Source organism: Neovison vison, chromosome 5 (genome assembly GCF_020171115.1).
Source record: "Neovison vison isolate M4711 chromosome 5, ASM_NN_V1, whole genome shotgun sequence".
Taxonomy (NCBI): domain Eukaryota; kingdom Metazoa; phylum Chordata; class Mammalia; order Carnivora; family Mustelidae; genus Neogale; species Neogale vison.
In genome coordinates this window covers 110,869,493-110,881,665 of record NC_058095.1, presented here as the reverse complement: position 1 = coordinate 110,881,665, position 12,173 = coordinate 110,869,493, and the positions used below count along the sequence as shown (strand labels likewise).

The 12,173-nt window shown below is 37.8% G+C and overlaps 1 protein-coding gene across 1 annotated transcript in view; it reads left to right on the top strand.

The window, feature by feature from the left end:
* GTF2F2 (general transcription factor IIF subunit 2) overlaps positions 1-12,173 on the top strand; it is a 154,162-nt gene that overhangs the window by 17,698 nt on the left and 124,291 nt on the right. Inside the window, exons 3-4 of the mRNA XM_044249764.1 lie at positions 9,059-9,077; positions 10,902-11,046. Coding sequence (XP_044105699.1) covers positions 9,059-9,077; positions 10,902-11,046 — 164 coding nt within the window. The remainder of the gene's footprint in view (positions 1-9,058; positions 9,078-10,901; positions 11,047-12,173) is intronic.

Here is a 12,173-nt window from a genome sequence, read left to right as displayed (position 1 = left end):
GCCTTTTTTAGCAGCTGGTAACATTTGGGCCATTTTTCTTACAGTTTATTTAATGTTTCTAAATCATTGTACTTGGATTACTTTTATCCCTTTGGATATCTGATGTGTACTGCATTTTAGTTAGCTTATAGTTTTGCTTTAGCTTGTTTCATTTCCCCCCATCCGCAATCCCCTAAGTTGTTTAAGTTTTAAAACCAGCCTTCTGGGGCACCTGGGTGACCCAGTCGGTTAAGCATCTGCCTTCAGCTCAGGTCATGGTCTCAGGGGTCCTGGGTTGGAGTCCCACATCGGGCTCCCTTCTTATCGAGCAGTCTGCTTCTCTCTCTTCCTCTATCCCTTCCCCCTGCTTGTGCCCTCTCTCTGTCTCTCTTCTTTCTCTCAAATAAATAAAGTCTAACAAAAAAAATGAAAGAATAAAACCCCCAAACAAACAAACAAAAAAAACCCCAACTTTCTTTCTTTCTCTTTCTCTCTTTCTTTCTTTCTTTCTATTAACATATAATGTATTATTTGTTTCAAGAGTACGGGTCAGTGATACATCAGTCTTGCACAATTTACAGAGCTCACCATAGCACATACCCTCCCCAGTGTCCATTACGCTGCCACTAGATCCTTCCCACCCCACTTTCATTCCAGTTTGTTTCCTGAGATTGAGTCTCTTATGGTTTGTCTCCCGCTCTGGTTTCATTTTTTCCTCTCTTCCCCCATGATCCTTTGCCTTGTTTCTCAAATTCCTCATATCAGAGAGATCCTATGATAATTGTCTTTCTCTGATAGACTTATTTTGCTCAGCATAATACCCTCTAGTTCCATCCATTTCATTGCAAATGGCAAGATCTCATTTTTGATGGCTGCATAGTATTCGTGTGTGTGTGTGTGTGTGTGTGTGTGTGTATGTGTATACACAACACATCTTCTTGATCCATTCATCTGTTGATGGACATCTAGGCTCTTTCCATAGTTTGGCTGTTGTGGACATTGCTGCTATAAACATTGGGGTGCACGTGCCCCTTCAGATCACTACACTTGTATCTTTAGGGTAAATACCCAGTAGTGTGATTGCTAGGTCATGGGGTAGCTCTATTTTTAACTTTTCAAGGAACCTCCATGCTGTTTTCCAGAGTGGCTGCACCAGCTTGCATTCCCACCAACGGTGTTGGAGGGTTCCCCTTTCTCCTCATCCTCACCAACATCTGTCATTTCCTGACTTGTTAATTTTAGTCATTCTGTCTGGTGTGAGGTAAACAACCTTTTTTCTACATCACCATCCTGCCTCAGAATACTTCAGTTTTTGAAATGCTTTCCGTATGCTCTATTTTATTGACAATCATGCAGTCTGTACTAGTAAAGCTTTTGTCAGAGACTTAATATCTAGCTTTATTTCTTAACACACATAACATTGAAGATCATTAAAAATATGCAGACAAATAATAAGATATAATTTTTCTGTTATAAAATTGACTGAATTTAGAATAATCTTGTACTGATGAGTTTAAGTCAGTGTGAACTTTCTGAAAACCAGCCTGGCAGCATATATATGCATACATACATAAATGTATACATAACACAGTCACATGTACTAACGTACACATTACTGCTCAAAACAAAGAATAATAATCCCACTGTTTTCTCTTCTAGTTAGCTCACAGTGCTGTTTGTTTAGTTCTTGCTGCTGCCTTTATAGAAAGACACAGATAAACTCATCCAGCAGAGTGGGACTGGGATAATGAGAAGGCTAGAAATAACTAATAACATATTCATGTTCTTTTTTCTTTTTTTTTTAAGATTTTATTTATTTATTTGACAGAGAGAAATCACAAGTAGATGGAGAGGCAGGCAGAGAGAGAGAGAGAGAGATGGAAGCAGGCTCCCTGCTGAGCAGAGAGCCCGATGCGGGACTCGATCCCAGGACCCTGAGATCATGACCTGAGCCGAAGGCAGCGGCTTAACCCACTGAGCCACCCAGGCGCCCCATATTCATGTTCTTGACCCGGCATTTTCATGGAACTTATCCTGTGGAAGTAACAAGTTAGTGATGCAAAGATTGAGGGTATTCATTTTAGCATTGTTACAGAGAAAAATTAGTAATATTCTCAGATCCTTAGTAAGGTATTAATGAAGTAGCCCAGGCCCATTTTGAAATTATTTAATACTTTTATTTTTACTTTAATTTTATTCTTTTTTTTTTTTTTTTTTTGGTTTTGAACCTTTAATGAGAAAAAGAAATATATCGAGCTCAAGAACACTGTGTTTCGTGTAATTTTATTCTTTTTTAAAGATTTTATTTATTTGTGTGAGAGAGAGTGAGCGAGCACACAAGCAGGGGGAGCAGCAGGCAGAGGGAGAAGCAGGCTCCTCATATCGAGCCTGATGCGGAACTTGATCCCAGGATCCTGGGATCCTGACCCGAGCCAAAGGCAGACGCTTAATGAACTGAGCCACCCAGGCGTCCCTTAATATTTTTATTTTAAAACTACAGAAAAGTTAGAAGAACAGTACAGAGGGCTTTTTTTTCTTTTTTACAACAAAAAGGATATTCTTGTACATAGTATAGTCATAGCATATCCCTTCAAATCAGTTGATTAAAATCAAATAGTACTACCTAATCCTTAGACTTTATTCAAGATTTGCCAGTTGTCTTCATCCTGTTTTATAGCAAAAGAATCCAGTGCACAATCTTGAATTGTATTCTGTTGTCAGGTCTCTTAGTTTTCTTAAATCTAGAACATTTGGAAGTCTTTCTTTGACTTGTATACTCTGTATGAATGCTCTCCATTATTTTATGAAATTTGAGTTTGATGTTTCTTCATGGGTAGATTGGAGTTACGTATCTTTGGCAAGAATATCAGTGAAGGTGAAGCTGGGTTCTTACTGTATTCTAGCAAGGTTTGCATGTTTTCATTTTGTCCCATTACTGGTAGTGGTAACTTTGATCACTTGATTAAGGAGGGTCTTATGCTTTTTCATTGTAAATTTATTCTTTTCGCCTCAGGTGGTACTTTGGGACTATGTAAATATTCCATTCCTCATCAGATTTTCCACTTTATTTTATCTTTGTTAGTATGAATTCTTGATTCCTGTTTTAGTTAATGGGTCACAATTTGTTAACTGTCATCATTTATTCTGATGTTGAAATTGTCCAAATATAGTCAGTGGAAGCTCCTCCTAAGCTGGTTCCCAGGCCCATTTTTTTTTTCTTTATTGTGGTAAAAACAAATAAAAATTTACCATCTTAACCCTTTTTCAGTGTACATTTCAATAGTGTAAGTCCTGTGGCCTTTTGACTTGTCTTTCTCATTCTTTGAACACTTACTTTTTGTCATAGAAAAAAGGTATAGATTCATCTTACATATTTTTGTCTGAGCCTGAAGTCCCATATTTTTCCATGGATCCTAGTTGTTTCTAGAGAATAATATTTAGAAGCTAAGATCTGGATACTACAAGTGCTCATTGTTGTTCCCAGACCCCTTCAGGGGCAGAGTACATATAGGGAGTATATGTACCATACACATTTACATCTATATTAATTTGTATATTTTGTATATTTGTATATTTTGAAAATAATAAATTTATACCAATATCCAGTTCTAGTCCAACACCACTGAATGTTTTCAGTATTCTCCCTTTTCCTGGTTTGTACCTCTTTTCTGAAAGTGAAGATGGTTCCTGTTGTATTTAATATATATTCACTTACTTGTTTGGGCCTCTGTTCTTACTTGTTTAGAACCCCATCTTCCCTACCAGTGTGAATGCCCTCCCCACCTGACTTGGGCTATGGCATCCCCTATTAGGCTGCTGCTTTTGCAGTTCTCCACAGGGATGTTCTTTTCAGCACATTCAGACTGTCATCCCCTCCTGTCCTCGTATACATGCCTGTTTACCCCTCTAGACTCCCAGCAGCGGGCTTTAGGTTTTCTTCCCATGTGAATGAGCTGACCCTGCTACGTCCTAACACACTTCTCATTGAGCCATCCTTTGTGGGGATGCCCTCCTTACCCTCCGGGGCTCTGACACCTTGCCCCAGGCTACCTCTTGCGCCCCAGGTACTTGTTTTTCATCTCATTTAGTCTATGCTTAACCCTGCTCAACCCAGTCTGCAGATACCTACCTTGCTTGGCTTCACCTGATGGTGAAATTTTGAGCTGAATTGTTCAAGAAGGGGATGTTTGAATAGGAATTAAAAACAAAACCAAAAAATCCAGGTATGCCTGGGTGGCTCAGTTGGAAGAACGTGTGACTCTTGATCTCAGGGGTTGTGAGTTCAAGCTCCACATTGGGTGTAGAAATTACTTAAATAAATAAAACTTAAAAAAAAAAAATGAAGGCACTTGAAGCACCGGGTGTTAATATGCGATTTATGAATCAGTGAATGCTACCTCTGAAACTAATAATACAGTATATGTTAATTAAATTAACATATTAACCGATTAAATTAATCAGTGAATGCTACCTCTGAAACTAATAATACAGTATATGTTAATTAAATTGAATTTAAATAAAAATTTTTTCAAAAATCTTGAACCAGTTAAAAGTTTTGGTATTATTTGGTTGATTCGCTTACCTTGGAAAACGAGGTGTTTTATTGATTAGTGAAAAGTCTCCTCCTGTTGGTGTCAAATGTAAGACATATTTAAAAATAACAAAAAGGAAAGACAAATGATTAATTTTTTAAAAAGTCAAGAGGAATGGGGCCGAAGTATAAAGAAATAGCTGTGGAGTATTGAGAAATGGACACAGAGTAATGAAGGAGAAACTAACTACACAGCGTTGTGAGGCATTCAGTGAAAGGATGGGCCGCATGTTTGCTTCATTTATGTCTGAAGTTATTACTGTGTTAATGTTTTTAATTTTAACTATAGTTCATCATGAAGAGGATGTATTTTAGTGGTAATATTGAATAACAAAAGGTCATATATATACCAAGACAAAAGAATAAGTAATCCTTTAAAAATGAGTCTTGAAGTCTTCAAGGACTAGTTTTTATTCTGGAAAATGAACTCATCCAGAGCTCTTCAATCTCTTACCATTCTAGCTAAGATGATGTTATAAATAAATACATGAAAATAAAGTTGTCATCCCCTCCTGTGTTCCCTGATTGCATCTGGGTGATTTTTTTGAGTCCCCCAGACTAGAAATGTCAGCATGGTCTTTAAACAGTCCTTTCCCCCTTGCTGCCTATTTCCAGTCATTTCCTCTTCCATCAGTTCTGACAGCTCGGATACCCTGCCACACACTCCTCCTCCCATTCTGCCATTAACTGGCTCAAGCCTTCATTACTTTTTTATGTGGGTTTTTGCATCAGCCTCATTCCAATTCAGTAAACATTCTACAGGTGCCTTCTCTGCATCTTTGCCTTTGTTTTGACTGCAGCTTCTATGTTGGAAAGGTAGTTAAACTAAATGCTGCTAGATGCCAGGTCCAGAAGTGATAGGGAAAGAACTGCAATGAATTCATTGCTTGACTATCTGTGCATGTCCTAGGGATTGTTGTTGTGCTGAATTGGGGGTCGGAGAGGGCATTGCTGTCAAATCTTCCAGTCTTTTGAGAGAAGCTGGAAATGCATATTTTTTTATGAAATCTTAGAATTTCTTCACTTCTGTTCTAGGTACTTCCCCAACGAAAACAGAGTCAACATGCATTTTAATATGTGAAAGACTGAGAAGTCCTGCAGGAAACAAACCTGTTTAAGATTCTGGACTTCTTAGTTTGGCCTAAGAGGCTCTTTACCACCTGACTCCTGCCTGCCATTCACTGATGTTAGGAAGAATGTGCTAGGGACACCTGGGTGGCTAAGTCTGCTAAGCAACTGCCTTCAGCTCAGGTCATGATGCCAGGATCTTGGGATCAGGTCCATATCAGGCTCCTTGCTCAGCAGGGAGCCTGCTCTTCCCGCCCTAAGATTTTAAGAAGAAAATCTTAAAAGGAAGACTATGCTGGATCTTCTCATGTCTGTGTTTAATTGGATTCTCTTAACCTGTAATGCCTCCATGTTGTTGACCTCACCCCTCATTCTGTTCTTTTTCTGGCTTTCCCATCTGCATTTTCATGACAGTGTGTTGTACCTCTGTCATCAAGTAATTATCCAGTTTATATTGTTCATGTATTGGATCTTTTTTCATTAAACTAAGACCTTTTTAAAAAGATATTTTAAAAAATATTTACTTATTTGATAAGAGACACAGCGAAAGAGGAAACACAAGCAGGAGGAGTGGGAGAAAGAGAAGCAGGCCTCCCACTGAGCAGGGAGCCCAGTATGGGGCTCGATCCTAGGACTCTGGGATCATGACCTGAGCCAAAGGCAGATGCTTAACGACTGAGCCACCCAGGCACCCCAAACTAGGACCTTCTTGATGATAAAGACCTATGTTCATACTATACCATGCACTTGGTAAAATGCCTAATGATTGTAGAGTAGACGCTTAATGACAGAATGAGTGGTTGAGCCACTGAATGAAGGCAGGTTGGAACTTGACCTGGTGTGATGGAAAAACAATTAGTATTCTAACTGGTGTTCATATATATTTTCTGGTTCAAGTTTCTAGGAGCATGTTTTGTACTTTATTCTTTTGTTCAAATGATACAGCTCTCGATTGCTTGAGGAAATCAAGTTCATGCTCTGTACTATGATACTCAAGATATCCCATGGTCTAGCTTCAGTTCTCCATCTTGGTTTATCTCCCACTATTGCTTTTTTTTTTTTTTTTTTTTAATTAATTTATTTTTTTTCAGCGTAACAGTATTCATTGTTTTTGCAACACACCCAGTGCTCCATGCAATCCGTGCCCTCTCTAATACCCACCACCTGGTTCCCCTAACCTCCCAGGCCCACCCCTTCAAAACCCTCAGGTTGTTTTTCAGAGTCCATAGTCTCTCATGATTCACCTCCCCTTCCAATTTCCCTCAACTCCCTTCTCCTCTCCATCTCCCCTTGTCCTTCATGCTATTTGCTATGCTCCACAAATAAGTGAAACCATATGATAATTGACTCTCTCTGCTTGACTTATTTCACTCAGCATAATCTCTTCCAGTCCCCGTCCATGTTGCTACAAAAGTTGGGTATTCATCCTTTCTGATGGAGGCATAGTACTCCATAGTGTATATGGACCACATCTTCCTTATCCATTCTTCCGTTGAAGGGCATCTTGGTTCTTTCCACAGTTTGGCGACCGTGGCCATTGCTGCTATAAACATTGGGGTACAGATGGCCCTTTTTTTCACGACATTTGTATCTTTGGCGTAAATACCCAGTAGTGCAATGGCAGGGTCATAGGGAAGTTCTATTTTTAATTTCTTGAGGAATCTCCACACTGTTCTCCAAAGAGGCTGCACCAATTTGCATTCCCACCAACAGTGTAAGAGGGTTCCCCTTTCTCCACATCCTCTCCAACACATGTTGTTTCCTGTCTTGTTAATTTGGGCCATTCTAACTGGTGTAAGGTGGTATCTCAATGTGGTTTTAATTTGAATCTCCCTGATGGCTAGTGATGATGAACATTTTTTCATGTTTCTGATAGCTATTTGTATGTCTTCGTTGGAGAAGTGTCTGTTCATATCTTCTGCCCATTTTTTTTATATGATTGTCTGTTTTGTGTGTGTTGAGTTTGAGGAGTTCTTTATAGATCCTGGATATCAACCTTTGGTCTGTACTGTCATTTGCAAATATCTTCTCCCATTCCGTGGGTTGCCTCTTTGTTTTGTTGACTGTTTCCTTTGCTGTGCAGAAGCTTTTGATCTTGATGAAGTCCCAAAAGCTCATCTTCACTTTTGTTTCCTTTGCCTTTGGAGACATATCTTTTTTTTTTTTTTTTTTTAAGATTTTATTTATTTATTTGACAGAGAGAAATCACAAGTAGACGGAAAGGCAGGCAGAGAGAGAGAGAGGGAAGCAGGCTCCCTGCTAAGCAGAGAGCCCGATGTGGGACTCGATCCCAGGACCCTGAGATCATGACCTGAGCCGAAGGCAGCGGCCTAACCCACTGAGCCACCCAGGCGCCATGGAGACATATCTTGAAAGAAGTTGCTGTGGCTGATATCGAAGAGGTTACTGCTTATGTTCTTCTCTAGGGTTCTGATGGATTCCTGTCTCACATTGAGGTTCTCCCACTATTCCTTAGTGTGTATTCTTCCAGCCAAATGTGACTACATTTCATGATCAGACTCTTTCCTGGCTTTGCTCAGCTGATACTTCAGATATTCCTGTCTCGGCCTGTTGAAATCCCGGTACCCTTCAAGACTTAGCTCAGGTTTTTTTTCTCAACTCTTAAAAGGGAAGAAATGGTGTCCTATCTGATCCTGGCACATTGAGGCTCTCTTATTTAACTTTAGTTAAAATGTATCTCTTATAGTTACAGATGTAATTTTTTATATCTTCTGGCTGATGACAGATCTTTTTAAAAAAATTGTTTTTTAAAGATTTTACTTATTTATTTGACAGATCACAAGTAGGCAGAGGCAGGCAGAGAGAAAGAGAAGCAGGCTCCCCGGTGAGCAGAGAGCCCGATGCAGGGCTGGATCCCAGGACCCTGAGATCATTACCTGAGCCAAAGGCAGAGGCCTAACCCACTGAGCCACCCAGGTGCCCCATGAGGACAGAGATCTTAGACTCTTTAATTTGCTTATAGTAGATATGTAATATATGGCTTTAAATTAGACTATTACATAGGGTGTAGAAATAAAGATAGAAATTGTAAAGAGATCAGTGCTTGGTTAAAATATTAGGCAGGTTGTCAGGGCACCTGGGTGGCTCAGTGGGTTAAAGCTTGTGATCTCTGTATGTCAAATAAATAAATAAATAAAATCTTTAAAAAAAAATATTAGGCAGGTTGTAATAGTGTAAAGTGATACAAACTCATAATAACTACACATGGGATTAATGTGATTTTGTTTTTACTGTATGATTATAAGTAGATTAATTGAGGAGAGCCAGGGGTAAGTATTAGTTGATCTATATAAGTGTCTTAGACTGTGTAAATATGATGTAGTGTTATTTCTTTTAGTTTTTAGTGTACACTTAAAGAAAACATGAAATCTAAATAAAAGTTTTCCCTTTCTTTTGTAGGAGTCAAGGAAGGACTGAGGTAAGATTATTTCTATGAAATTTTTATTTAAAACATAAGATTATTTTACTATGTATTAGTAATAGTAAAGAGAAGGTGGTATTTGCATTCTGGAAAACTCCACATCAAACTAGTGGCTGATGGTAAGGAACACATAACAGTGTAAATGCCACTTTTGTGTGAATGAATGGACTCCTTTCTGGTTGTTCATTCTTAGCATTTTTCTGCTTTGACCTAAACTATCCCGTCTCGGTACTGTGAGGCTTACTGTTGCTTCAGTAATGCTTCATTATTATTTCAGCGTGGCAGAGGCATTTTTGTCTGGATTTTTCAGGGCTTTAGATTTTGACCCATTAAGTCTAGGACGTAATTGTGGCACCTATCATATAGTAGAGAAATATTTAACAAATGGTTCATAATCTTTCCTGTGTGGTTGGGAGATTAGGATTTCATGTTTATAAATCTTTCGATGTAAAATGTGATGTTCCCAGGGGCGCCTGGGTGGCTCAGTGGGTTAAAGCCTCTGCCCTCTGCTCAGGTCATGGTCTCAGGGTCCTGGTATTGAGCCCCACGGGCTCTCTGCTCAGCAGGGAGCCTGCTTCCTCCTCTCTCTCTGCCTGCCTCTCTGCCTACTTGTGATCCCTGCCTGTCAAATAAATAAATAAAATCTTTAAAAAAAAAAAAGTGATGTTCCTTTAGGGAGATCTGGTATATAGCAAAAATCATTTTGAAAGAACATCTAGTATGTGGTTTTTATTCTAAACCTCAATATTGCATTATCTTTGTAAATATTTAGTTGTATTTCTTAAAATATTAAAAAGTGAAATAGTACCATGTACTCCTACACTAGTCATTAAAACAAATATATATATATATATATATATAGTACATGGTACTATATATATAGTACCATGTACTCCTACACTAGTCATTAAAACAAATATATATATATATATATGTATCCTCTGCTTTTGGGAGTGTTTAAACTTTCTTAGTAAATACCTCACTTTTCCCCCCCTTAAATACAATTGATTTCTTAATACTCTTACAGTATTCACTCATTCAGCAAATACTGTTTTCCCTTCTATGTGCCAGGCATTTTGCTATATATTTACTTATATTTATTATATATTTAAGTATATGTATTCATAAGGATATAAATGTAACAAGACATGATCCTTTGAATTCACAGACCTTAAGGGTAAAAAAATTATTTCTGTTTTGGAAATAGAATTTCTTCAGCCGTAAACCACAGAAAACATTTGAAAGCTGTCACCTATCTTTATAATAGTAGATTAGTTCCATTATTCTGACAAATGGGATTATATTCTCTTTCTCTGCTTAAGATTTATTTATTTTATTTGGGGTGGAGAGGAGCAGAGAGAGTCTTCAGCAGATTCTACAGTGAGCATGGAGTCTGATGTGGGCCTTGCTCTCACAACTCTGAGATCACAACCTAAGCCAAAACCAAGAGTTGGCTGCTTAATTTGACTGCACCACCAGGTGCCCCTGGATTCTCTTTTTATGATGAAGTATTAAAGGTTTTTTGGATAAAGTTTTAGAGAAATGGGTTTTTATTTTTTTACATTTTCCCAAAATTTTATTATGAAAAAGTCAAATAACAAGCAATGTTGCAAGAATTTAATGGTTAAGAGTAATTAATATTTTATTACCCATAATGTATCACATATTTACTCATCAGTTTTAGAGAAATGTTTTAATAAAATGTCTAGAAACAAAGATACACATTTTTTAAAAGTATTTGTTTTATAATCAGAATTTCTGTGAATGATAATTCGAATACTTAAGCTTGTTGTAATAAGCTCTTGTTAATGTGTCTGTTAGGTGTCATTTACTTTGAATGAGGATCTTGCAAATATTCACGACATTGGTGGAAAACCAGCATCAGTCAGCACTCCTAGAGAACATCCATTTGTCTTACAAAGTGTTGGAGGACAGACATTAACAGTCTTTACTGAGAGCTCATCGGGTAAGTGGGAATAGAATTACTTAATATGATTCCTGTATGTGTTGTATAGATTTTCTGTCTCAACATATACTTTGAGGTCATTACCAAGGCTGCTCTACCTGTTGTTCTATCTATATTCATATCATGCTAGTTATTTTATTTCTCTAAGTACTTTCCTGTGATTAATGAAATTTTGGCTGTTACTCGAGGGTTTAGTTTCCATTTGGGGTATGAAGAAATAGAACAAAGCAGATGGAAGATTGTGGTGCATCAAGCTGTCTTCTAGGATGTTGAAGAAACAGTATTCTGAGTTTTGCCAAGATAAGGTCATACTTGCCTGTTTTGGTAAATCAATATTCAGCAACTATAAGTTGTGCTTTAAAAAAAATCTCTTAATATTAGGGAATATTTTAGTCAGAGTTTTTGCTTTTGTGGGTTTCAGTATGAAGAGGGACTTTTTAGTGCAGAGAGATGAACTGTTTGTAATTGGTTTTGACTTCCAAGAAGCTGTGTTAAGTATAGTTTATAAATTTTATGTGCTCTCAGATATTTTACCAGTTCAATAATCAGGAGCAGGTGTTTCAGTTTGTGAATTAAATATAGAGGGAGCTTTTTTGCCGTGTACATCTATGTTTATTTTCATTGTTATTTGATTTTTAACCTTACCTGAATTTAGACTATTACTATTAACGCAGCAGGGCAACTCACTTTAGTGGAGCTAACTTCTCATATCTAATTTTAAAAATTTATTGGTTGTTTAAAGAAAAGGATTTGTGGTTTTGTTGTATCTTCTTTAAATATTACAAAGAAAGCTGTAAGAAATTACAGGTGTTAAGAATGTTATTGTCTTAAAAAAGAATATGTTCAGATAAATCTTTTGTGGTATCTTAGATTACCAGTAGCTGTATAAACTGATCAAAAAGAATCTTTTTTTCCCACCCCCCTCCTTGGACATAGAGTGTAACAAAATGGTAAATTATAGGGGTGCCTGGGTGGCTCAGTTGTTGAGCATCAGACTCCATTTCGGCTGACGTCGTGATCTCGGAGTCCTGAGACTGGAGCTTCAGGTTGGTGGGGGTGGGGCTTCTCTCCCCCTGTCCCTCCCCTTGCTTGGTCTTGCTCTCTTTCTCTCTATAAAATAAATAAAT